The 24324-nt window shown below is 40.3% G+C and overlaps 2 protein-coding genes across 2 annotated transcripts in view; one reads left to right on the top strand and one right to left on the bottom strand.

The window, feature by feature from the left end:
- Positions 1–696: 696 nt before the first annotated feature.
- Positions 697–4188, bottom strand: srprb (SRP receptor subunit beta). Its single transcript, XM_061782360.1, has 7 exons — positions 3935–4188; positions 3571–3665; positions 3380–3457; positions 2520–2602; positions 1798–1934; positions 1656–1710; positions 697–1580 (listed from the first exon to the last, which is right to left on the bottom strand). Exons 1-7 carry the CDS (start codon positions 4179–4181, stop codon positions 1370–1372), a joined length of 906 nt encoding a protein of 301 aa, XP_061638344.1. The 5' UTR covers positions 4182–4188; the 3' UTR covers positions 697–1369.
- Positions 4189–4290: 102 nt separating this feature from the next.
- Positions 4291–24324, top strand: part of LOC133482327 (collagen alpha-1(XXVI) chain) — a 35322-nt gene continuing 15288 nt past the window's right edge. The window contains exons 1-3 of the mRNA XM_061782358.1: positions 4291–5346; positions 7470–7592; positions 7793–7896. Of these exons, the coding sequence (XP_061638342.1) occupies positions 5180–5346; positions 7470–7592; positions 7793–7896 (394 nt within the window). The 5' untranslated portion in view covers positions 4291–5179. The remainder of the gene's footprint in view (positions 5347–7469; positions 7593–7792; positions 7897–24324) is intronic.

Raw genomic sequence — 24324 nt, 5'->3', positions numbered from 1 at the left:
TTAATGTGCCTTCTGCCATCTATTGGAAGAGCATTTAATTGTTCTACCTGTCACTATCGCTGGCATAGGTGAACAAACATTACATAGTTGAACTTGTAGTACATAATTTTTTTTCATAATGCTCATGATTTGACTGCAGTGTACTCTTTGAGAGTCCTTCCTGTCACCCTCTGGCTGTTTTCTAGAAAGCACTGAACAGGAAATGCTTTGTTATAACAAAGTGTGCGATTTCTGTGATAAACAGGACATTACTTGTTTACATTTCACATACGGATGGGCCACTTTAGGCTAGATACTATATTAATCCTGTGAATATTTATTTCTGTGCAAACAGCTTTATTAGTACCCGAGGGCAATTCTAGAAGGTGTTTGTTTTTGTGCTAAACACCAGTCTAATCCAATTACAGTTGGAACCTCCAAATTCTGAGAACACCCCTCCAAAAATTGTACAATTTGGAGTTCAAACAGAATGTTCTGGAAACGCTTAAGTCATATGCACATTTTAACCTTCAATTAAGTTGTCATGCTTGTTTTTGCAAAGCTCCGTAGAGAAAATCACAAGTCCTGGGAGAACATGCAAAACAGTTGGACCTAAGATTTAAACTCCGAGCTTCAAAATGTGAAGCAGACACGCTCACCACTAGTCTGCGATAACCATAGAACCAGAAATTTATAACACGCCACTCTTCTAAGAGAGTAATTGTACTTTGTTTTATTTGACAATCTACTTTTTTTTTTTTTTTTTTACAACAGTGATGAATGTTACTCAATACATTGCTTATGGATTGTAGGTTTTACGATGGGGACAATTTGAGGCCGGAAAAAACTTATTTCCAATGGGGCATAAAAAAAAAAAGTTTTGAAATTGCGATTTTCTCCCCAGTGTCATAAGTGACTCACAAACTTAGTGCTCTGTGGGGTTCATTTGATTCCATCTGTTGTCATTTTGTACAACTAAGAAAATGTTTTTGTGAAGTACCTGTCGTTACAAATTCATTCTTCACCACAATCCCACACATTCATACTGCTCTAAAGCAAAACATTTGTCAGAATAAAAAGGCAAAGCTTTCCATTGATAATGAAATGACAAGTGTATTCACCCGTGATTTCTTTAAGCTGTCCACAATTTGCGTTTGCAATAAATGTACCAATACTTGTCATGTTAAAGCACGATGTTCGCTATTACATTTGCACTGCAAAGCAAGCAAATAGTAATTCCATGATTCTCCTCCATGCAAATTGGACCTTCACAGTCTTAATGGATTTGATTGAATCTTTGGGTGGTCATCCTTCCAAGTGTTATGAGATTGTTCATCTGTTTCATGTGGACGGTGGCTGCCAGCGAGGTCTCCACTTATCATTTTTTTTTTTACAGCCTAGCCAGGCTGCTCTCTAAGCTCTGGATGTCGGCGTCGGCCTCTTCCCCTTTGGCCCCCCGGGCGCTGCACTCCAGGAATTTCACTTTTATGGGCAGCTGGCTGAACTCAAAGCCCTTGCCTTTCTTGCCCAGGTACACGCTTCCACACGCCGAGCCGTCCTGCGAGCTGAGGGCCGCCGAGCGAGTCACCCGCAGTGTAGTCCTATGACAGAACAAGGGGGACATCAAAAATGGCTTGTGTACAAATAATAGGTCTCCACTAATGTAGTTAACTCACAGTTCCTTTTCAAGCTGCTGCTGAATCAGTTTGGCTGATTTTGCCATGGTGATATCTAAAAAGGAGAATGATATATTAAGGTCAGTTTTGGATGCAAGTTGGTAGGGGGAGTTGCTGCGAAACAGAAGAGTGGGGTCTGCACCCTGTTTGTTGCACGCCACAAGAAGCGTGGGGGCGTTCCTGCAGAGTACTGCGTCGGTCAGCAAAACGTACAGGAACTCGGCGACATCTCTCACTTCCTTTTGGAAGATGGCGCTGTCCACCACAAACACAATGGCTCTAGAGATGAGGGAAGATGGGAGTGGATGGAAGGTTGTGTCATTGGCTTTCACCAAATCAAACACTTGGTTACATGAAAATGTTACTTTATACTTTGTATACAAATAGTGGGATCTTTGGCGTGCCTGCCCACCCATTAGATTTGAAATTAAATAAAGCTATAATGGTTAACCATTATGGTTAGCCATTTTGGCTTTGCACATACACCATTTGCATTCTGGATGCGAATCCATGAACATTTGCACTGGAGGGAGTCTCCAGAAGTCTCTAATAACACCTAAAGTTCACTAGATTTGTTGTTCATCGCTTTTTGGGAAAAACAGTTGCTAGAGGAGTCATAAAATGCACCAGATCTGGTTGTCATAGTAACAAAAGCTCTGCATTAGCATGAGAAAGAACTGTGGCCCCAAAACAGAGTGATTTGAACCTAAATGAAGCAAGTTGATGGGTATGCTGTAACTATTGATCCTTTGTGTATTTTGACAGAAAAATGTCAAACTTTTTATTAAAACACCTGAGATTGTTTTTATTATTGTAAGAGAATACATAATGTCTCCTTTAAATATAGACATGTCCTGTTCTCACCGAGCTGCTGATTTGAACTTTTCCAAATACTGTGGACGCAGACTGTCATGACCTGGCAAGTCTATCAGAGTCCAGATGGTGTTCTGAACAGGGAAAAAACAAACAAAAACATGAAGTTAATGCATTAAGCAACTGAACCACTGAGAACCAGAGTGGTCCAACTCAATTTTTGTCATTTTTATGCAAAGTGCATAAATGAATAGGTGGCATCATTCAGATGAATAATTAACTGTACTGGTCTAAATCAAGGTTTCGTTCCAATTTTGACATGTGGAGGGCAGTCCTTTATTGCATTCATCACTTTCCCTGATTCTTTCAAAGACTGGGCCAACAGCCCAGAAAGTGAGGTTCACAGGTTCAGATATTGATAGAAGACAGGAAGAAAGTGTGCTTTTGCATGGGTTGAAGTGCATCTTCATGTTAGTAAATTTGAATGTTACTGATCGTCTTTCATGCAATATTGATAGACTGATGGATGTTTGGATTTAGACCACTACTCCACTGTTTCTAATCCCAGTTTCTTTTCTTCAGGCAATTTAGATGGTACTGACTGAGATCCAACCTAGATGAATCTAAAGACGAAAGTACCCCAGTTGTGGATAAAGGTACTATCAATATGATCCCACATGAGTATCCGTATGATCCAAGTCCTCAATCATTATATTTGGCAAAATTCTAGGAAAACCAACATTTCTGTAGAAACGAGTCCTCGGGAGAAGTAATAATTGGCATATGAATCCATCATCCAATCATATAAAAACGATATAAATGCATCAAAAATATTTCACTCTTTTATAAAATGACAAAAATGGAACTAGACCACTGAAGTTATCAGTTATAAAAAAAATGATAAAACCTACCCTATCATTTTTCGCTTTATATGGAGCACTACTGTCTGTAATGGAGGTCTGAGTCCGTTTAAATTTCCCGGACAGCAGCTGAAAAAAAGAAAAAAAGGATTAACCGTGTAAAAAGGCTTCGGTCTCGTGTCTGCTCAGGAGTATTGAACAGGCGATGCCAAGCCCCTTAGCCGGGTTTGGCGTACACTCACTCGGCTGAAGAGAAGCGTCTTGCCCGCGTCGCACAACCCGACGAGCAGCACCGCACTTTGGACGCTTTTACTAGTTAGAAAGTACTTGAGGAAAACTGCGGGGACAAACAAGAAAGGGCTAGCCGTTAATGTTTGTGAACTTGAAGACCACACTCCAGTAGCATATATGCCAAGGGACGTTGGCTTAGCCGTTAGCTTCGTAGCCCAGGCACACTTAGTCACTTTAACAATTAGGCGTCGTGTAAAAGTCAGAGTTACGCACAAATGTTTGCAAAAAGGCACACGCTAACTGTCCCTAAAAAAACAACAAAAAACTAGCATGAGGCCATTAGCCTGCTAGGCTAACGTTAGCATTCTACCACACCGCATGTGATGATCACAACAGCCAAAGCCACGAGGACCCCGATGAGGAAAAGCGGGTCCTGGTCTTCCAGCTGCTGGCGCACGGCCTCAATGTAAGGCTCCAGTGAGATCCCCGCGTCCGTTTTTCCTTCCATGTTGCCGGTGATGTCCGCCTCCATCGATCTATCTGCCCGTTGACGCTTGTTAAACGCGAGCAGTAAGCTTGGGACACGTCTACTTCTTGGCGGAAGGGCTTGTAGTTGCGCCATTTTACCTGCTGGTGGCGCTGCTTCCCAACACACCCACTATTGACTTTTTAATGAACAAAAGTGTGGTGTAAATGTGCGGTAAACGTCGTACTTCTCATATTTAACAATGAATACAGGGTAGTTTTATCAAATTAATTAACTAATAGATCCTTGGGTTCATAGGCGTGAAATTGGCGCCTTTTGTGTGACGCAAATGACAAGAAGTGGTTTTGGTTGCCCCGTTCATTCCTAATGTGACACCTGTAATTAGACTGTGACGTCGCATGGCTTTTAATTACCATTGGGCGTTTTATCAACTTCATTAGTTAATGCATCTTTATGGGTAAAGACGAAGTGGGTGGGCTTGCCACGTTCATACCTAATGAGGTCCCTCTAATTTAGAGGGTTACCAAGTAATAGCTTTTACGCACTGGGCGATTTATCAAATACATTAATAATCTTTTTGGGTTTGTAAGCGTGAAATCGGTGCCTTTTGTGTCACGTTAGCCCCCAAAATGACACGAAGTGGTTTTGGTTCCCAAATCAATTCCTAATAAGTTCCTGTAATTTGATGGGTATTTAAGTCTGTCTTTTTACGCACTGGGTATTCTATTACATTTATATTTATGGGTTTATAGGAGTGAAAGGGTTGCCCTTTGTGTCACATTAGTCACGGGAATGACAAGAAGTGGTTTTGATTTCCACGTTCATTCCTAATGGGGTTCCTGTAATTCGACGGTGACTTAGTAATGGCTTTTACGCACTGAGTTCAGCCCTTGACTCGCATCCAATGCGCCTTTTACGCACTGGATATTTGACTCCGTACAGTGTCACACACGTCAGAAAGCCGCATTCAACTACGGTATATAGGAAGAGGCTGTGTGACAGCACCACTTTGTTTCAAGCCGGCGACGAACTCAAATGACCACCGCGTTGAAGATGACTTTTTAATTCGCAAGGACGTCGACTTGTCATTTGCCGTTCACATCAGGGATTCACTTAGGAAAAAACGAACCGACATGGCTTTGGTGCTTTTGTTGACGCTTTGCTCATGTACGTGTTTATTTGGGGCATCCCTGGGAACAGGTTTTGTTTATCGGCTCCCAGGCATCACCGTGCAGCGGCAGCGCGTCGTACCGGGGCTGAGTGGCTCCATTGGGCCGCCCGGTACCGGCTCCCAACTCAGGTGAGCATATACCTGCACAACCTCATGCATGCATTTGAACTCTTTTAACACCCGTACCAACACAACTGGTGATCATTCGAATGCATGGTATTATTTTTAATGTCATTTCCTCCACTAATGGAAAGCAGACGGCAAATACCAATCGGTGCTGAATGACTACAAGTCCCAGAACGCACTGCGGCGCTGGTCGTGACCCAGTACTGTAATATTAAGTGTGATTCCCGATGTTTTTAATTTAACGTGGATTGCTAAATAGAAATGACTCCTAAGTATTTTCTGATGTTTTTGGGTGGAATTATTGAGGAGTTGAAACATAGGAAGGAATTAGGGTAACGTTTTTAGGTAAATATAAAATAGACATGTACATGTACACAAAATGATGCCTGATGTACAAATGAAAACATTCTTTTTGTCAGGGAGAGTGCTCAGAGAATACATTTGAAAATGTAATACAATTTCTCCCTTTACTGGTATTTTCTGGATTTGTTTTCTCATTACACAAAATGTGTAAAAAAAAATAAAAAAAAAAAAAAGAAGAAAAAAAAGCAATCTAATCCTTTTTATATGTGTAATGTGTGTTCAGGAAATGCATCCATTCATCAATTTTCTGTAGCACTTGTCCTCATTAGGCTAGTGGGTGGGTTGGAGCCAATAATTCCCAGGTGACTTTGGGCGAGAGGCGGACTACGCACGGTACTGTTCGTCAGTCAATTACTGGTCACATATTGACAACAACCATTCACACTCACATTCACACCTATGGATAATTTAGAGTCTCGAATATGCATGTTTTTTGAGTGTAGGCGGAAGCTCACACAAGTGCAGGGAGAACATGTAAACTCCACACAGGAAGACTAGCCAAGATTTGAACCCAAAGCTCAGAACTGTGAGGCAGACCTCCTAACCATTAATCCAACATGCTGCCCCTATGATGAAACGTTAAAAAAAATAAAAAATAGAAATTGTTCAGGAAATCCCATACAAAAAAAATAAAATACACTTCAGTGCATGTATTTTTAGGCTTCGAAAAAACAAAGGGATAATACCATATATAAAGTGTAAATACCTAAACAACCTGCACTCACTGTTGGTGTTGCTGTTCACTCATTTGACTTCGGTGCAGGCAGCATGGGTTCCGTGAGGTGTGAAGTAGAATTGTTGTACGTCTCCATACGTGACAGTCCAGGGTGTCTTCTGCCTGTCTCCTAAGTCCGCTGGGATACGCTCCAGCTCCCTGCAACATTGAACAGGATAAGCAGTATAGAAAGTGGATGGATGGATTGGAACTAAACAACCTTGAGTTCAAAGAAATATTTGCCTACAGGCATTCAAAAGGCTTTTGACAATGGTGGATTGCTTTATTTTGTGATGATTATGAATAGAGCAATGTCTTTAGAGAATAGAGTGCAATTTTCATTTTCTTAAAAATGTGTCAGTGCAGTATTTAATCATTAATGACTGCTTATCTTCAAGCACTGTGCTTTACATTCTTCTTAGGGCCCAGGTTTTACAATAATACTCAACTATGGTATATTTATAATTTCATATGTACCTGTTGCTAGAAAGCGAAGTGTGGAGAGTCTGTCGCCCAAATACACTGGTGTAGTCATTGAATGGGGCGATGGATCATTGCTAACAGCCTCTCAAAATATCCCCACTCCACTTTAGTTTCAACCATTTCCTCTCTTTGTAACAATCTGCTTCTTCTTTTGAAAATCACGCCGTGTTTTGGTGATTCATTCATTCATCTTCCGTACCGCTTACCCTCACTTGGGTCGCAGGCGCGCTGGAGCAGACGTGCCAACCAGTTGTACACTGTGCATTTTTGGGCTTTCAAAAAAATTAAATACAAAAATAAATACAGTACAGTGTATTGTGTGGGAGCTACAAAACCCGATGTATCACAATTTCTACATTGCAACGTGTCAGCTGATCTGCGGTGCTCAATTGGTTAGTTAGTGTGTGGCGAAGAGTCACCAAGTGTAATTTTTTCGTAATGGTTCTCTTAGGTCGCATTAGGCCATGTCGCTTGGTGTGCATCCTAGATTCTATGCTGATGTGTGCAACTATTTAAAACTGCACTCGTGTATTATACATGACCTCTTTGTCATTCTGTACCTTAGGAACTGGTGTCAGTACACTGTGTCCAAGACTGTGTCCTGTCAGGTGCAGAATGGGAGCCAAGCCACCGTACAGAGGGTGCTTCAAATCTGCCGCTGGCCTGCAACTTGCTCCAAAGTCCTCAGGTACTGTAGCCCAATGATTTTTGTCACACTTTTCTTCTTCTTTATTTTTTTTAAGTTGTGCAACTTGTATATGATTTTATTCCCGTTTGTCTGTCTTTCCCCTTATCTCCAGTCCTAATTTGCTCCCATGAAATCACACACACTGTCCTTGTAATAAGTAGTTGTATGTTTTTTTTTTTTTTTTTTTTCTTTAAAATCAGCTACAGGACCGTCCTCAGACCATCTTTCATGGTTTCCTACAAGCAGGTGACTGCTTTGGAGTGGAGGTGCTGTCCCGGGTTTTTTGGCAAGGAGTGTCGTGAAGGTGAGATGAATCTTATTATTGTTCCTCCGCGTTAAAATAAAATACAAAGCAGGATACACAGTGTGTGTTTAAGTGTGTCTCAAGGCTACATCCGACTTTTTAGCAGCAGCAGGCGGTTTCCTGTGCTTCAGCTAATGTCCACTGGTGTGAAGCTGGTTAATTGCGCTACTGTACAGGTGGTCCCTTGATATGACTGCTGGTGTATACGAAGTCTGCTTTGGATTAACTTTAAGACCATAGACATAAAAACTGCTTTCTCTCTCTCTCTCTACTGCTGAATATGTACTCATGCAATATACTGCTCTGTTAACCATTGATATTATTGGAGTTGACTGAATGAATGAATGAAAAACACACTGGAATGTCCAGCGGGAGCAGTAAAAAGAGTTGTGGTAGTACATTTTCAATGATGACCACTGCTGTTCTTGGATACCACAGACCACAAACGGTGCGCCCACGAAAGACCAAGCCAGTCGGCATGAAGAATGTGTGGAACAGTCTGGTGATTATACACAAGTGTGTGCGTGTGTGCGTGTGTGTGTGTGTGTGTACAGTACTTTGTGTTCAGCGCTGTCAGAACCACACAGGCAAACACAATTCCACTTCATTTTAACTGAATACCTGCAAAGGTCAAACAAACTGGAATCTAAGTGAAATTTTGGCAGAAAAATAAACGTCACAAAGGCATTTATCTGTTCATTTGGCTTTATTAGGAGAAGAAAGTACACAGGAAAGTACATGAAGTAAACAGCAGGACTCCAGTGTTTCACAGTCAAGTTTCCAGAGTATTTCAGTCTAATGCCAGCCGTTAGATGATGTTTAGCTGCAAATGCTAGCTATACTTTTCGTCAATTGTTATTAAAGGTAGCGTTTTTGATAGATTTTTACAGTGGACAACTTCCTTTTACACTAGTTTGTTTGTTTAAAATTATGACAAAAATGATGTTTTAACATAATATTGTTAGAAATATAACTTATTTTTACACTCACAGGACAGTTAAGAATAGAGGTGCAACAATTAATCGACTAATCGACAACTATCCATCCAGCCATCCATTTTCCGTATGGCTTATCCTCACTAGGGTCGCAGCCGTGCTGGAACCTATCCCAGCTGACCCTGGGCGAGAGGTAGGGTACACCCTGAACTGGTCGCATGGCACATATCGGCGAACAACCATTTATACTCACATCACTACGGGCAATTTAGAGTCTTCAGTCAACCTACCAAGCATGTTTTGGGAATGTGGGAGCAAACCAGTTTACCTGGAGAAAACCCATTGGGCACAGGAAGAACATGCAAACTCCACACAGGCGAGGCCAGATTTGTGAGGCAGTTGTGCTAACCATTCATAGTCATCCACCGTGCTGCCCCTAATCGACAACTATATATATATATATATATATATATATATAAAAACACTATTATTAAATTAATCAATAACTATTTTGATAATCGATTAATCGTTTAGAGCAGTTGTTCTTAACCTGGGTTCGATCGAACCCCAGGGGTTCGGTGAGGCAGTCGCTGGGGTTCGACGGAGGACTCGACACTCACTGCGTATGCGTGCGTGCTTTATCTGTAAAAGCCTTTTTTACACTGCATTTTGAATGCCTTGTTCATGCCGTTCAAAACGCAAGGGAGCGTCAAAATTGGCTTTTACCATTGCGGCGCTGCACCTCGAGTTGAAATGCTTTGTTCTTTTAAACTATCTTTATTTAACAAGATTTCCATGATACAGTTGACTTGAGTAGCATTGCTGTGCCGTAAGGCAGCGCACCCACTAATAAAAAAACAGCCCAAAAAATTTACTCTTACCAGTGAACCCTTTTCGAGGATTGTAGAAATACGAAAAGGAACAGACTTTGTTGTAAATTTTAACAACAAAGTCCGTTCCTCTGATATGAGAGTAGCACTTACCAAGGGGAATGGAAACAGCAAAATTCACATTCACTTCCAGTAAATTTTCATTTAATTGAATGTTTTGTTAGTTTTTGTGTGAAATTCATGTTTTGTTCGTTTTGTTCTTTTAACACAGTGATTTTGTGTGCAACTGATGCATGGTTCATTTTGTGCATGACCTGGATGACTGAGAATCTACACAGACAATAAAATATATACCTGTTTTGAATTTGAATTAAACCATGTTTTATTTTTCAAATTAGGAAGGGTTCCGTGCACTCCGTATAAAACTTGCGGGGTTCCGTCCCTCCAATAAGGTTAAGAACCACTGGTTTAGAGACTTAAAAAAACAAAAACAAAAAAAAATAAAATAGAATTGTCCAAATCTTTAGAATTTTAGCTGCTCAACAGTAAATATTCTCAGGTTTCTGTATCCTTCAATGAAAGCGAATTGATTATCTTTGTTTAATCAAAATAAGACATTTGCAAACATCTGCTCTTATTTTGGAAAACAATGATCAACATTTGTCTCTTTTCTTATAAGTTATGGACCGAACCAGTAACTGAAGCAAAATCCATTTGTTTGTGCGTTTTCTGCACTGTCAATTTGAAATAATGTCCTGTTTTTGAATAAAGGGATGGAAATTAAAAAAAAGTTTTTTAATCGAATTAATTGAAAAAAATAATCTACTCATCGATTTTTAAAATAACTGTTAGTTGCAGCCCTAGTTAAGAATGTTAGAATGTTCCTTAAACCTGCACAGTTAATGGTTTTTATGGTCAAATTGATTTTTAATTTATTTTTCTTTTAACGCCTTAAACTATGTGGAACTAATAGCTAATCCCCATATATTGCGTGGGATGCCTTCCAGACCCATCTGCAGTAGGTGAAAATCTGCAATATAGAGAGACATAGACATAGGTGGGGTGGTATGTCACATCAGCGAGTCTGCCTCTGAGCGTCTGGGGAGAGCTGTGGCCAACAGCAGCTTCTGTGTGAGTGTAGCTATTTTGTCTTACTGTTCTCACAAGGTTCAATAAAGGGCTTAATAGTGCACCGGCAACTGTTAGCTCTCCTTTCCCACATGTAAGGGCATTACAGTAAGTAAGTATCTGTAAGAACTTATGAAAAACAATAGCTTAAAAATCGACCGTGTTATCTGTTCACAGTTTTAAATCAAATCTGCATACATTGAAGCATTTGGATCGGTATTCAGATCTGCTCTGCTCAAGCACACCCCCTTCAATGTCAAAAACGCAACATACCTGACTTCAAGTTAAAGGCTATCCACCTGGCCATTGAAAAAAGCAATAGAAACACTGCATATGGGTTTTAAGTTATAAATCAATGGTATGTCATTGGAGGAAGCGTATTTGTATATGTAATATGTGAGGCTTGTAAAGCAGTAAAAAACAATTCAAATGTTTTATCTTGTGGATGCGCTCAAATGACTGAATTTTACAGGAATTCAATTTCCATTATTTCCATTATTGTGGAACAAAATGGAGGTCAACCAGCATCCCAGAACAGATTGTGTTAAGCCTTAGAGGTAACTTTGTGTTAAAAGAAAACAGCATCTTGGTGTGATAGTTTAGCCTGTGTATTGTTACATAATCTTGCTCTCAAAGCGTTGGCATGGCCTGCCCAAAGTTGTTAATAATGACCTCAACACTGAAATTTTGCTTGTTGGTCATAATTACCATTGTTGCACTTGGAAAGCCAGGATTTTCCCTAGCCTAAGAAAGCACACATTAGCTAATGGAATCAAGAGAGACTTTTATTACAGAGCTGTTGGAAACGATTATTTGCGTTGGGCTGGATATTATTTCACACAAAGATTAACATATGGCTATATCTTCTCTTTCTGTATTGCCAGCGATTATGGTTCACTTGAGACCAAAGTGGCCACAGGAGTGTGATAAGTATTATGACTGTTTGTTTGAAGCTCGACTAAACTGATTTGCACTCTATGTTGACATAGAGTGCAGGGGAAATCATCGCCATATGAATGGCTGGAACACCACACTGGATTTTGTTAAGAACACCTTTATTAAAAGGGGATGATGTCATTGACAATTTCACAGTAAGGGGAGCAATAAGGACTGGCAAAAGGAGGATGGGAGTGGGGTCATATACATGAAGGGGTTCCTATGTCATTGTCCTCCAGGTGCTACAAAAAGCGCGGTTTCTACGGGAACGTGGCCTCGCTCGTATTAATAAACGTGACAGCAGGCGTTTGGAACATACAGTGGATATAAAAAGTCTACACACCCCTGCCTGTTCAAATGCCAGGCTTTTGTGGTATAAAACAATGAGACAAAATTAAATCATTTCAAAATATTCTCCACCATTCTCGGGCCACCGTCGGTCAATAATGACAATGGATTTAATCCTACCCATCTGCTCTGCTGGGACATCATAGCCTGTGGCTGAACACACCAGTGCGGGAGTGACAGTCTCTGTTTCAGGCCACACCTGTGGATTGTCTGTGTGTTGAGGATGTTGCAGCGTTCTTTTCTGTGGGTCGGTTTAACTTCTTCTGCGTTGATCAGTTTCTCCTCTCTTGAGATCAGTTGTTTAGTCAGGGTACTTCCCTATACCTCAACCTACAAACTATACAACTCAATAGAAAACAAATCTTTTAGCGATGCGAAGTAAAAATAAACAACTGAGATAATGCGGTTTCATAAGTTTGCACACCCTCAACTGGGGATGAGCCTGTGTTCAGAATTAACCATTCACATCCAAATTCATTTGAAATGGGAGTCAGCACACACCTGCAACCATTTGAATTGCATTTGATTAACCCCAAATAAATTTCAGTTCTTACCTTGAAAAAGTAACTAAGTTACTCAACTTTGTTACTTTGCTGATTGTTTGATTTTAAAAGGAACTTAGTTACTATCCTGATTATTTGTTTTAAATTAAAAGTAGTTGCTTCATTAGTTACATTCAACAGTTGCAGACAACACCGCCTCAACACAAAAATCGGTTTTGCCAATACTTTATTGGACGTTAATAAAAGTATATTTTAGGGAAGGACCAATTTTTGGTCACTTGGTAGTCAGTTGTGAGTCTTACGAGGTGGATTAAACCATTTTGCATTTTTTTGCAAGGTGGGCGTAGGTAGTCTCAGACAGTTTTAATTTAATTAAAGCAACCTTATTAATGAACTTTCACAGAATAATTTATTCTATCTTAACATTTATGAGTTTTTAAAACTGACATTTAAATAACTTTACCAAATCCCAGGGCCTCGCTTTGCTTGGTGCCCTGGTACACCATTCAAATTTCCCCCCCACTTCGATGCCCTAGACTTAAGAAGAAAGCAAACATTCTATCTTTTCACGAAGGAGAATGACAAAAATAGTATCACGGTGACTTGAATCTGATTATTGGTCTGGAGTTCGGGTTTTGACCGGAACAAACTGGTCAGAACATATAACCCAGTCAGCTTTAGAATAGACTTTAAAGTTCTGCTACTGGTTTATAAATCAAGAAATGAGTTATTTCCTGAATACAATAAAACAAATGCCAGTGGAATATAAAACCAGGAGTGCTCTCAGATCTCCAGACTCAGGTCAAATAATGGAGCACACAGTGCAAAGCAAACATGGTGAAGCAGCTTTCAGCTGCTATCTTTCTTCTTTTCCTTTCGGCTTGTCCCGTTAGGGGTCGCCACAGTGCGTCATCCTTTTCCATGAGAGCCTATCTCCTGCATCCTCCTCTCGAACACCAACTGCCATCATGTCTTCCCTCACGACATCCATCAACCTTCTCTTTGGTCTTCCTCTAGCTCTCTTGCCTGGCAGCTCCATCGTCATCATCCTTCTACCAATATACTCACTCTCTCTCCTCTGGACGTGTCCAAACCATTGAAGTCTGCTCTCTCTAACTTTGTCTCCAAAACATCGAACCTTGGCTGTCCCTCCGATGAGCTCATTTCTAATTTTATCCAACCTGGTCACTCCGAGAGCGAACCTCAACATCTTCATTTCCGCCACCTCCAGCTCTGCTTCCTGTTTTCTCTTCAGTGCCACTGTCTCTAATCCATACATCATGGCTGGCCTCACCACTGTTTTATAAACTTTGCCCTTCATCCTAGCAGAGACTCTTCTGTCACATAACACACCTGACACCTTCCTCCACCCGTTCCAACCTGCTTGGACCCGTTTCTTCACTTCCTGACCACACTCACCATTGCTCTGGACGGTTGACCCCAAGTATTTAAAGTCCTCTACCCTTGCCATCTCTTCTCCCTGTAGCCTCATTCTTCCCCCACCACCCCTCTCATTCACATATATTCTGTTTTACTTCGGCTAATCTTCATTCCTCTTCTTTCCAGTGCATGCCTCCATCTTTCTAACTGTTCCTCCAGCTGCTCCCTGCTTTCACTGCAGATCACAATGTCATCTGCAAACATCATGGTCCACGGGGATTCCAGTCTAACCTCATCTGTCAGCCTATCCATCACCACTGCAAAAAGGAAGGGGCTCAGGGCTGATCCCTGATGCAGTCCCACGTCCACCTTAAATTCTTCTGTCACACCGACAGCACACCTCACCGCTGTTCTGCTGCCCTCGTACATGTCCTGTATTATTCTAACATACTTCTCTGCCACTCCAGACTTCCGCATGCAGTACCACAGTTCCTCTCTGGGTACTCTGTCATAGGCTCTCTCTAGATCTACAAAGACACAATGTAGCTCCTTCTGACCTTCTCTGTACTTTTCCATCAACATCCTCAAGGCAAATAATGCATCTGTGGTACTCTTTCTAGGCATGGAACCATACTGTTGCTTGCAAATACTCACTTCTGTCCTGAGTCTAGCCTCCACTACTCTTTCCCATAACTTCATTGTGTGGCTCATCAACTTTATTCCTCTATAGTTGCCACAGCTCTGCACATCACCTTTGTTCTTAAAAATGGGCACCAGTACACTTTTCCTCCATTCCTCAGGCATCTTCTCACGCACTAGAATTCTATTGAACAAGCTGGTCAAAAACTCCACAGCCACCTCTCCTAGATGCTTCCATACCTCCACAGGAATGTCATCAGGACCAACTGCCTTTCCATTTTTCATTCTCTTAATGCCTTTCTAACTTCCCCCTTACTAATCATTGCCACTTCCTGGTCCACCACACTTGCCTCTTCTACTCTCCCTTCTCTATCATTTTCCTCATTCATCAACTCCTCGAAGTATTCTTTCCATCTACCTAGCACACTGCTGGCACCAGACAACATATTTCCATCTCTATCCTTAATCACCCTAACCTGCTGCACATCCTTCCCATCTCTATCCCTCTGTCTGGCCAGCCTGTATAGATCCTTTTCTCCTTCTTTAGTGTCCAACCTGCCATACATGTCATCATATGCCTCTTGTTTTGCCTTTGCCACCTCTACCTTTGCCCTGTGTCGCATCTCAATGTATTCCTTTCGCCTCTCCTCGGTCCTCTCAGTGTCCCACTTCTTCTTAGCTAACCGTTTTCCTTGTATGATTTCCTGTACTGTGAGGTTCCACCACCAAGTCTCCTTCTCTCCTTTCCTGCCAGAAGATACACCAAGTACTCTCCTGCCTGCTTCTCTGATCACCTTGGCTGCAGTGGTCCAGTCTTCTGGAAGCTCTTCCCGTCCACCGAGAGCCTGTATCACCTCTTCCCGAAAAGCTGCACAACACTCGTCCTGTCTCAGCTTCCACCACATGGTTCTCTTCTCTGCCTTTGTCTTCCTAATTTTCCTCCCCACCACCAGAGTCATCTTACACACCACCATCCTATGCTGTCTAGCCACACTCTCCCCTACCACTACCTTACAGTTGGTAACCTCCTTCAGATTACATCGTCTGCACAAGATGTAATCCACCTGTGTGCTTCTACCTCCGCTCTTGTAGGTCACCCTATGTTCGTGCCTCTTCTGGAAAAAAGTGTTCACTACAGCCATTTGCATCCTTGTTGCAAAGTCTACCACCATCTGTCCCTCCAAGTTCCTTTCCTGGATACCGTACTTACCCATCACTTCTTCATCACCCTTATTACCTTCACCAACATGTCCATTACAATCTGCACCAATTACGACTCTCTCTCTGTCTGGGATGCTCAGAACTACATCATCTAGCTCCTTCCAGAATTTCTCTTTCACCTCTAGGTCACATCCTACCTGTGGGGCATAGCCACTAATCACATTACACATAACACCCTCAATTTCAAATTTCAGCCTCATCACTCGATCTGATACTCTTTTCACCTCCAAGACATTCTTAGCCAACTCTTCTTTTAAAATAACCCCGACTCCATTTCTCTTCCCATCTACACCATGGTAAAATAATTTAAACCCTGCCCCTAAACTTCTGTGTATATATAGTGTGTGTGTGTGTGTATGTATATATATATATATATGTGTGTGTGTGTGTGTATATATATATATATATATATATATATATATATATATATATATATGTATATATGTATATATATATATATATATATATATATATATATATATATATATATGTATATATGTATATATATATATATATATATATATATGTATATATATATATATATATGTATATATGTATATATATATATATATATATATATATATATATATGTATATGTATATATATATATATATGTATATGTATATGTATATATATATATATATATATATGTATATATATATGTATATATATATATATATATATATATATATATATGTATATGTATATATATATATATGTATATATATATGTATATGTATATATATATATATATATATATATATATACACACACACATATATATTGTGTTTTTTTATTATATAGATTTGTCTATACACATATACAAATGTGTTATTCACACAATATAACAATTGCTGAATTCTTCTCTTAACATTCCTTAAAATATCCAATATGTTCTGTGCAATCTGAGGTTAATATCCGACATTGTATGTAATGTCTTTCAATCACATGGACATTCATAAATCTCGTGGTGATGGTTGAGGGCTACATCAGTAGCCTGATAGCATTTCAGAATACCCTTGACGCTTTGCGTCCTTCTTCTTTTACAACTTTTATAATATCTCCGAAGGCAGCACATTTGGGGCTAGACTTTGACTCCCAATTCAGTGTCTGTGCTGTTCACACAGAAAGGAGAAAAGGGTAGAAAATGTTTAATAGGCAGTGATAAAGGAGCTAATGACTCATTTTGACAGTGCACTGTTCCTCACCTTGAACCATACTGTATGCTATATTTCAGTTGTAAAGAAGCTTTTACATTACTTGACCTCTTTTTCTTGTCTACAATCTATGACATACCAATTTATCATCAAAATTAAACAAGTCGTTTTTTCTTCTACTTGCAACATGAAACTGAGTGGGCAAGTGTTTAGAGCTTCAATTATGGAGGTGTTTGGTCATGATGATGACCACGTCAAAGATGAAGGGTTTGTAGTTGGTCTTCTGAAATGAGTAAAGATACATACCAGCTTTGGAGGGGTTTTATCTTTTAATGGGTACTTAACAATGTGTTTGGCCCAAAAAGATGTCTTCGAATTTGGAATTTTAGAAGTATCTTGGCGTTAGAGGTCTTAGGTTTAGACTAAATGAACCCAGAGATATTTAGAGAGCTGTATGTGTCCTAGTTGTTCTGTCAAAAGTATTCCATAGAGGATATGGATCATTTCTAAGGACTAACAGACCAAGGTGATGGTTCCCAATTGTGAGGTCACATTACTCCACCTTTGAGGAAAGCAAAAAGTCTGGAATGGATTCCCTCGCCAATTCCTGACCTCCAGATTCAGAAGGAACAATGCAATTTCCTTGCTGCTTTTGACATACTATATCTAACTTCCAATGTCCTGTAGATAACTTTCTCTTCGCTCGTTATGGTAAAGCAATAAAACAGATGTATATCCCACATGTGCTTCTGTAGACTGCAACTTCGACAATGCGAGGATATGAGTGATGTCTTTATTACATCTCCGGTTGTGCTCACATATAGGTCAGCCAGTAACCCTTAACCTGCTAAAGCTCAGATGTTCCTGCTCTCATGTGCCTGATGGATGATGTTCCTCTCCATGCTCCTTCTGTGTTTTCCATTTCTTTCAACATCTTCTCATTGGGTCCTTCTCGTGCCTTATAATGGCTTTTCTTTTGTTCCTCCTTCAGTCTGCTCAAGTTAAGCACGTTAAGTTCCCCCAAAAGATTCTTGAAAAGGTCTATGAGTTTGATAAAAGCCACATAAAATGTTATCTCCATTTTAAAAAAATATATATATTTTTTTTGTAGTCAAAACCGGCTGGGAACATTGCCTATTAATATGTGAGGGAATTGTTTGCTGCTTTCAACCTCCTTTGGAAAACTACTACTTCCAATATTGGAAGGTTTGTCCTTTTGTGTCAGTTTTTTTTTTCTAAATAGCCCAACCCTTCATCTTATGTGGAATATAAATGAAATCCATCAGAACTATAGGTGCATTTTACTGCAGGAGCTTTCTCCAGGAATCACAACCTCCAAATTTGTCAGTTTTGATCGCAGGAGCGAGCATGTCTGTTTGTCAAAAACTGCTTCATCGGGGGATAATGCTGTTGAAAGGTTCAGTAACTTTTGGAAGTAGCAGAAAGTAGCAGAACCCCCCCCCCCCCCCCCCAAAAAAAAGAAGACAACAAAAACTGCAGTACTTCCCACTGCAGAACCAGCAAATGGTTCACCCATCTCAACACCATATTGACACCACACTGCAATTACGCAATAAGTCCTGTTCACAGGACAACACAGCTAACAAAAACCTTTTAATGCCTCTTTTCCACTGCACTGTACCTACTCTGCTCAGCACGGCTTTCCTACTCTAAGGCTTTGTTGTTGCTTTTCCATTGTCAAAATCAGTACCTGGTACTAGTACCTATTTCTATAAATGGCCAGCTGGGGTTCCCAGTAGGGGTTGAACTGATTAGTCGACGAGTCAAGTTTACTACTTCAAATCAACGTTTAAAGCTTGAAGCCAACTAATCGCTAATAATTTGTTTTGGGCATCTTGTCTTCAAATCGGCCAATTTACAGAGGAGTTTTGATTTGCCTGTCGGCTGCTGTCGCCGGACTTTATAGCTCTGTGGGGTGGTCAACAAGGCAACGCAGTCTTCATATGTCTACGCAAGTCTGGGGGTACGAAGAAAGGCTGGTTGTGGATGAGAATAGGGTTCAGCCTCGCTAGCTTCGGCTATCCCGATTGTTGCTAGTTTTAAATCATTCATAACAGCAGCAGTGGGACCAAGGGACAGGCGGTGAGTAAATATGTATAGACTGAAATAATAAGAAAATAAATAACAGACCTAAAAATATAAAAGGAGGATAAGGATAAGATACAATAAATATTAATGAAAGAATGGACAGAAAAATAACAGTAAAATAAATGCTGAGATAAGTAAAAGGATATAAATAAAACAAGTTTGAGTTAAAAGTGAAATTAAAAAGGTGGATCTTGAGCCCTTTCTTAAAAACAAGAACATTCTCTGCAGGACTGCAGCCTTGTGGTTCTTCGGTGGGCTGTTCCAGGAACAGGGTCAGTAGAACCAATTAGGAATGACCAATATAAACATGTTCTAACTTCAGTTTACTCCGGACACTGCAGTGTGATATTCCACAGTCTCCAGTTTGCTGCAGTTACCCCCCCCCCGTTGCCCTCAGTCTCCTACTGAGTTAAATGACTCTCCTTAAGAAGAATCCAATACCGATGACCCCTTTATTGTTGTTTGTCTGGGTCTGACTGAACCTTTCACTACTCTGTGTTATTTTGCAGTTTTTTGCTGTACTAGTTTGAAGTGGGAAAAGATACCAGCCCAAACCCAGCTGGTGCTGTATCTTTGAAAGCAGAATTTGTTTCTTACGTTTGTTCACAATGCGCCTTGATGACATAAAAGTAGTTGCAGTGTGCCATTCTTTACTTTGCCGTCTCCACCCTTTCAGAAGACACCGTAAAAATCAATCAAACCGCAATAAGCTTGCCTTTAATTCCATTCTATAATGGCTGCTGCTCCCCTGCAGAATCACGCAAGATTGTGTCATTAAATGATGATGAGTGCATGTCTGCACCATCAGGCCCATCCATCTCGTCCTGCGGTCAAAGGCTTGAAAGGCTGGCGGACGGTGCCAGATGATGAGATGATTGGCATCGGGGTTAATTTGTCATTGCATCACGTCTAGCAAAATGTTTTTGCGAAGTCTCCTTTTATTGAAATGGCGTGTGACCTGTCAAGTGGTATCATGGTGTTGATGCTAACTGGGGCCAGTGTGGACTTCCAGGCAGGTTTTCAGAAATAGTGCTTTCAACTCTGTCATATTGTGGTGAAAATGGGTGTGTGACCAAAATATCTTTTGACAGCGTGATTTGTTTGTCAGGATGTGTGTAGGTGTGTTTCTACTTGGCTCTGTGTGTGTATTCATGCCAGCTGTTCTTGATGACAAGTAATCGTTGACTACTCGGTGGTTGGGGACAGTGTGGGATGCAGCTCATCTTCTTGGACGTTCTTTGCGGTTCTCTGATCTATATTCAGCTCTGATGGAGGATGGAGGAAATATTGAAGCCTCAACACTTTGGCTGAAGTGTACTTGGTAAAATTTCCAGTGCTGTCCCTTTTCACTGCAGATTCTGATGTAGTGGCACGGATATTTATGAAATCGGTCAGAATTTTTGTTATTTCAAGAGCCTCTAATAAGGTTGACTCCCTCGGGGAAGTACGGGGAAGTAAGTCTCTCATCAGTTTATCACCAAAGACTAACATTGATCTGGATTAGGATTCAAGGCACTGTGAGTCACAGTTTTGTTTTATCTATTTACTTTAATGGACAACCCCCCACCCCCACCACACCCCATCTTTGTCCTGAGCAAATTATTCTCAATAGATAGTTTTTTGGGGGGTTTATTTGGCTTCTCACTGAACACAACCCAATCTGGATTCTTTTCCCATGAGCTGAATACGATCCAAGAAAAATAGCACTGTCTTGTCATTGTCATTTTTTCCTCGGTGTAATTATGGATCCAAGCAAGACCCTATAGCTGGGGTCTCATTGTAAACATCATCATCAGCATGAACACAAGGGAAGTTTTGTATTCTAACCCGACATAAACAAATTCCAAACCCAGAAATGTAAATCCCTTTAGAAAACACACTTCCTTTTTGCTCTGTTTCAGATGTACGCTAGATTGATTTTCAGTAATTTTTTTCTCATGTTTTCCTGCGGCGTTTGTTTTTATGGTATAATAACATATGGTTTGGCTCTGGAGAAGAGCAGGTACCTCATTAGCAGTGAAGAAAGCAGCTTAAGAGGCCTGTAGAGCAGAAATCAATCATACTGTAGGTGAGGTGGAGATCCTTGTTTCTCTTCTGATAGATACATCTTGAACCTTGAAACAAAACAGACACTAGCTTTTTTTTATGCAGAACCATAATAGAAGGGAACATTTTATCTGCCTGTGGCTTTTACTCAGAACTCAAATATTGCTGCACCAATGTGCGCTTTCACACTGCAACACAGCATACTGCAGCTGGATAATGAAATGTATGATTACATCAGCAACAGCGTCTGGTGTGACGTATGAAATACTTGACGACACAGACGAAATAAGTGTCTGGTGTTTAACTTACCAGTGTTTCCCCGGTTACCTTGAAATAGTAACTTGATTAATGATTGCTCTTAAACTTACTTTACAGGTTACTTGATTTTCAAAAGTAAGTTAGATGACAATTTCCTTTATTAGTTACATTCAGCAGCTTTATAAGGTGCATTAACCAGGATACAAAAATGTTATCAGACATAATTTAAAGGTGGACACAATATGAGCCCTACTTACAGACATAAATCATAGCACTTGCTAAGCTAGCGTCGCACCGAATGTAGCACAGCATGCTGAATTAACACATAACGGAGGTACGACACTGACTTAACTTCGCCAACTTGACAATTGTACACACACACAAAATGGCGGCATAAACTTACTTATAATGGACACACACTCCGGGAGAGGATAACTATCTTCGACAACATGTGAAATACTGCTAGCTCGGTAACTTACTGTCTCACTCTCAAAATGGTAACTTATCGCTCTCCAACCACCCTCTTTACTGCTCGCTCTACCGTGACATCATTCAAGCTACGGAGGACCCGCGAAAATAGCACCCGCAACATTCGCCTGCTGAAAAAACATACACAAATGTGAGTCTTTTGTACACAATAAATGACATTAATCACTATTGTTAACTTCTTGTATTGTTGCTTTTGCTGCCCCATAATATGAGAATGTGTGTGTAACTTACCTGTCCTGTCGGGTTGTATTTGTGTGGCACTTCCATTTTCGTTTAACTCTGACTGTAGATTGTGTTTAGTGTAGTTACCTCATGGTCATTTCCATTGTGTGAGTACACAACGTACTGACTGAGACAGTTTCAAGTTACTGCTGATTACTCATTAAAGCAAATTGAAGTACCTCGACTTTTCTTGAGTGACTCGTCCTCATCCTCACAGTAACAAACATTGATTGAATAAGAAACTTTAATCTGATTATCAGTTTGCAATTAATAACCCATAAGATTACTCGTTACTGTAACAAGTAGTCATAGAGTAGAGTAACAAGTTACTAAGTAACGCGTAACTGGCATCGCTAGCCCATACACACCGGCAGCTTCCCCCCTCTGATAGTAACGCCTCCAAAAGCATTAAATCCTCTTTTCAAGTGTTTTTCTAGGAGGCCCACCAAAGTTTCATCAATTTAGTATTTCTTAATGTGCACTCCAAGACCACACACTAGGCTCTCACGTTTAATTTAACTCATGATCGACAAAATCAAGGATTGATGATTGCCAACTCTCTCAACCTTGTGTTGTCACTTTGATGTACTTCGGTCACAGCGGAGCCTCTGTGCAGACAGTCACAACAAACAGCCTACATGGGGTTATCCCTTTGCTCTGCGGTTGACCAATCTTCATTGTTTGGGTTGATGAATCCTTTGGAATGCGAGCCATTTGAGCTGTTGATTGTCGCTTCCGCTTGTGGCCGCGCTCCAAAGAAGAGATTCAAGAGGTTGAAACAACGCATTGAGGAACCACACCCATGAGAATCCAGCACATCACAGGACTGGATCAATGTGCCGGGAGACCCATAGACGTGGGGGTACTCTGCGTTTTATTTCAGCGACGCAGAAAACCACAGTGGCCACTGTTAGCATCCTGTATACTGTGGTTGGAGATGCCGGTTTAGGCAGAGCACAGCCGTTGGAGTCATTTTTGTTGTTGCGTTATTTATGCGCGCCAGTTGTTTCTCGTTCCTGCTTTCTGTGCTATGACCACAATGTGGGTGGGTCCCATCTGCTGGACTGACAGCTGACATTCCAGACTTGAGCCAAAGACCAGAAAAAAGCTCCTATTTAGAAGAAATGTAAGGTTTTCCTGTAAACCGGCGCTGTTATGTGCTCATAGAGACGATCCATCTCAATAAACAACGTAAAGCTAGCTCTTACATGCTGAAGATACAGTATGATCTTGATAACATATACATTGGTGTTCTCAATAATTCTTAGATGCTTACAGTAAAAGAGAATTTAAGAAATGCGGGGAAAAGAAGGGGAAAAACAGTGTTATAGTGCTATTTCTTATGAATCACACCAAAATCAACGAGACATTATCAGCTGCCTTTTCAGTCCCTCCCTAAGTCTGGTGTTATTTATTTGTTTGTGGTGCTTCTAGTGTGCCTGGCTTGCCAAAACGGAGGCAGTATAAATCAGTCATGCAGGCACAAAGAAAGAAGAATATACTTCTACTAGTACTACTACTACTACTGCAAATGACCCAGTTAGATACTTTAATAGTAATTTTTTCATATAATGAAATAATAATGAATATATATATATATATATATATGCCTGTGAGTCTTGCTCCACTGTTTATGTTAACATTTCCTTTGCTTCTAAAACTGCGAAGATCTTTGCTAAGCTTTAGCATGTCAAGTTGTGTTTTGCATTGTTTGTTTGCTCAACTAAGCGGACATTCCTAAGGCGGAGCTGTGTGGTTGTTTTAAATCCACGTCATTTCTTTGTTTTATGTTTAGTTTGACGGTAAACCTGTACTGTGAGTGGCAATAACCAGCTTGAAGCCTGTTTTTTTAAATTAATTGTTCACTATTTTCTTTATTTTTCTTATTGTAAAGTCTGTTGACTTGAGTTCACTGCCACCATGCTGCGCTTGGATCTCAAGTTTGCAAAAAAATCAGGGAAAAATAAAAAAATAAAATCAGTCAAACAATGGCACATATCTAAAAAAATCTATCTGGTGGCACCACTGTATATGATACAAAAAAATAACATAATAAAAGTAACAACTTAAAATGCCTTACAATGTACCCTTATAATTGTACTTCAATCTATCAAAAGTGCTTTATTTTGTTGTGCGTTCATTAATGTGCCTCATGTCATGTACTGCATATCTCCGGATTTTCACATGAGGATGAAGCGTTACTTGTATTAATGATGACTCACTCATG

The sequence above is a fragment of the Phyllopteryx taeniolatus genome, chromosome 8 (assembly GCF_024500385.1).
Source record: "Phyllopteryx taeniolatus isolate TA_2022b chromosome 8, UOR_Ptae_1.2, whole genome shotgun sequence".
Classification (NCBI taxonomy): Eukaryota; Metazoa; Chordata; class Actinopteri; order Syngnathiformes; family Syngnathidae; genus Phyllopteryx; species Phyllopteryx taeniolatus.
The sequence above is the reverse complement of the archived record's forward strand: the minus strand, read 5'-3'. Positions and strand labels throughout refer to the sequence as shown.

Excerpts from the sequence above, each read along its gene's own strand:
- srprb (XM_061782360.1), bottom strand. The coding sequence starts at position 4,181 with ATGGCGCAACTACAAGCCCTTCCGCCAAGAAGTAGACGTGTCCCAAGC. Across the intron at positions 3,458-3,570 it reads AGACGCTTCTCTTCAGCCGA|CTGCTGTCCGGGAAATTTAA; the intron begins GTGAGTGTACGC and ends TCTTTTTTTCAG. Across the intron at positions 1,581-1,655 it reads CAGCAGCTTGAAAAGGAACT|GACTACACTGCGGGTGACTC; the intron begins GTGAGTTAACTA and ends GTTCTGTCATAG.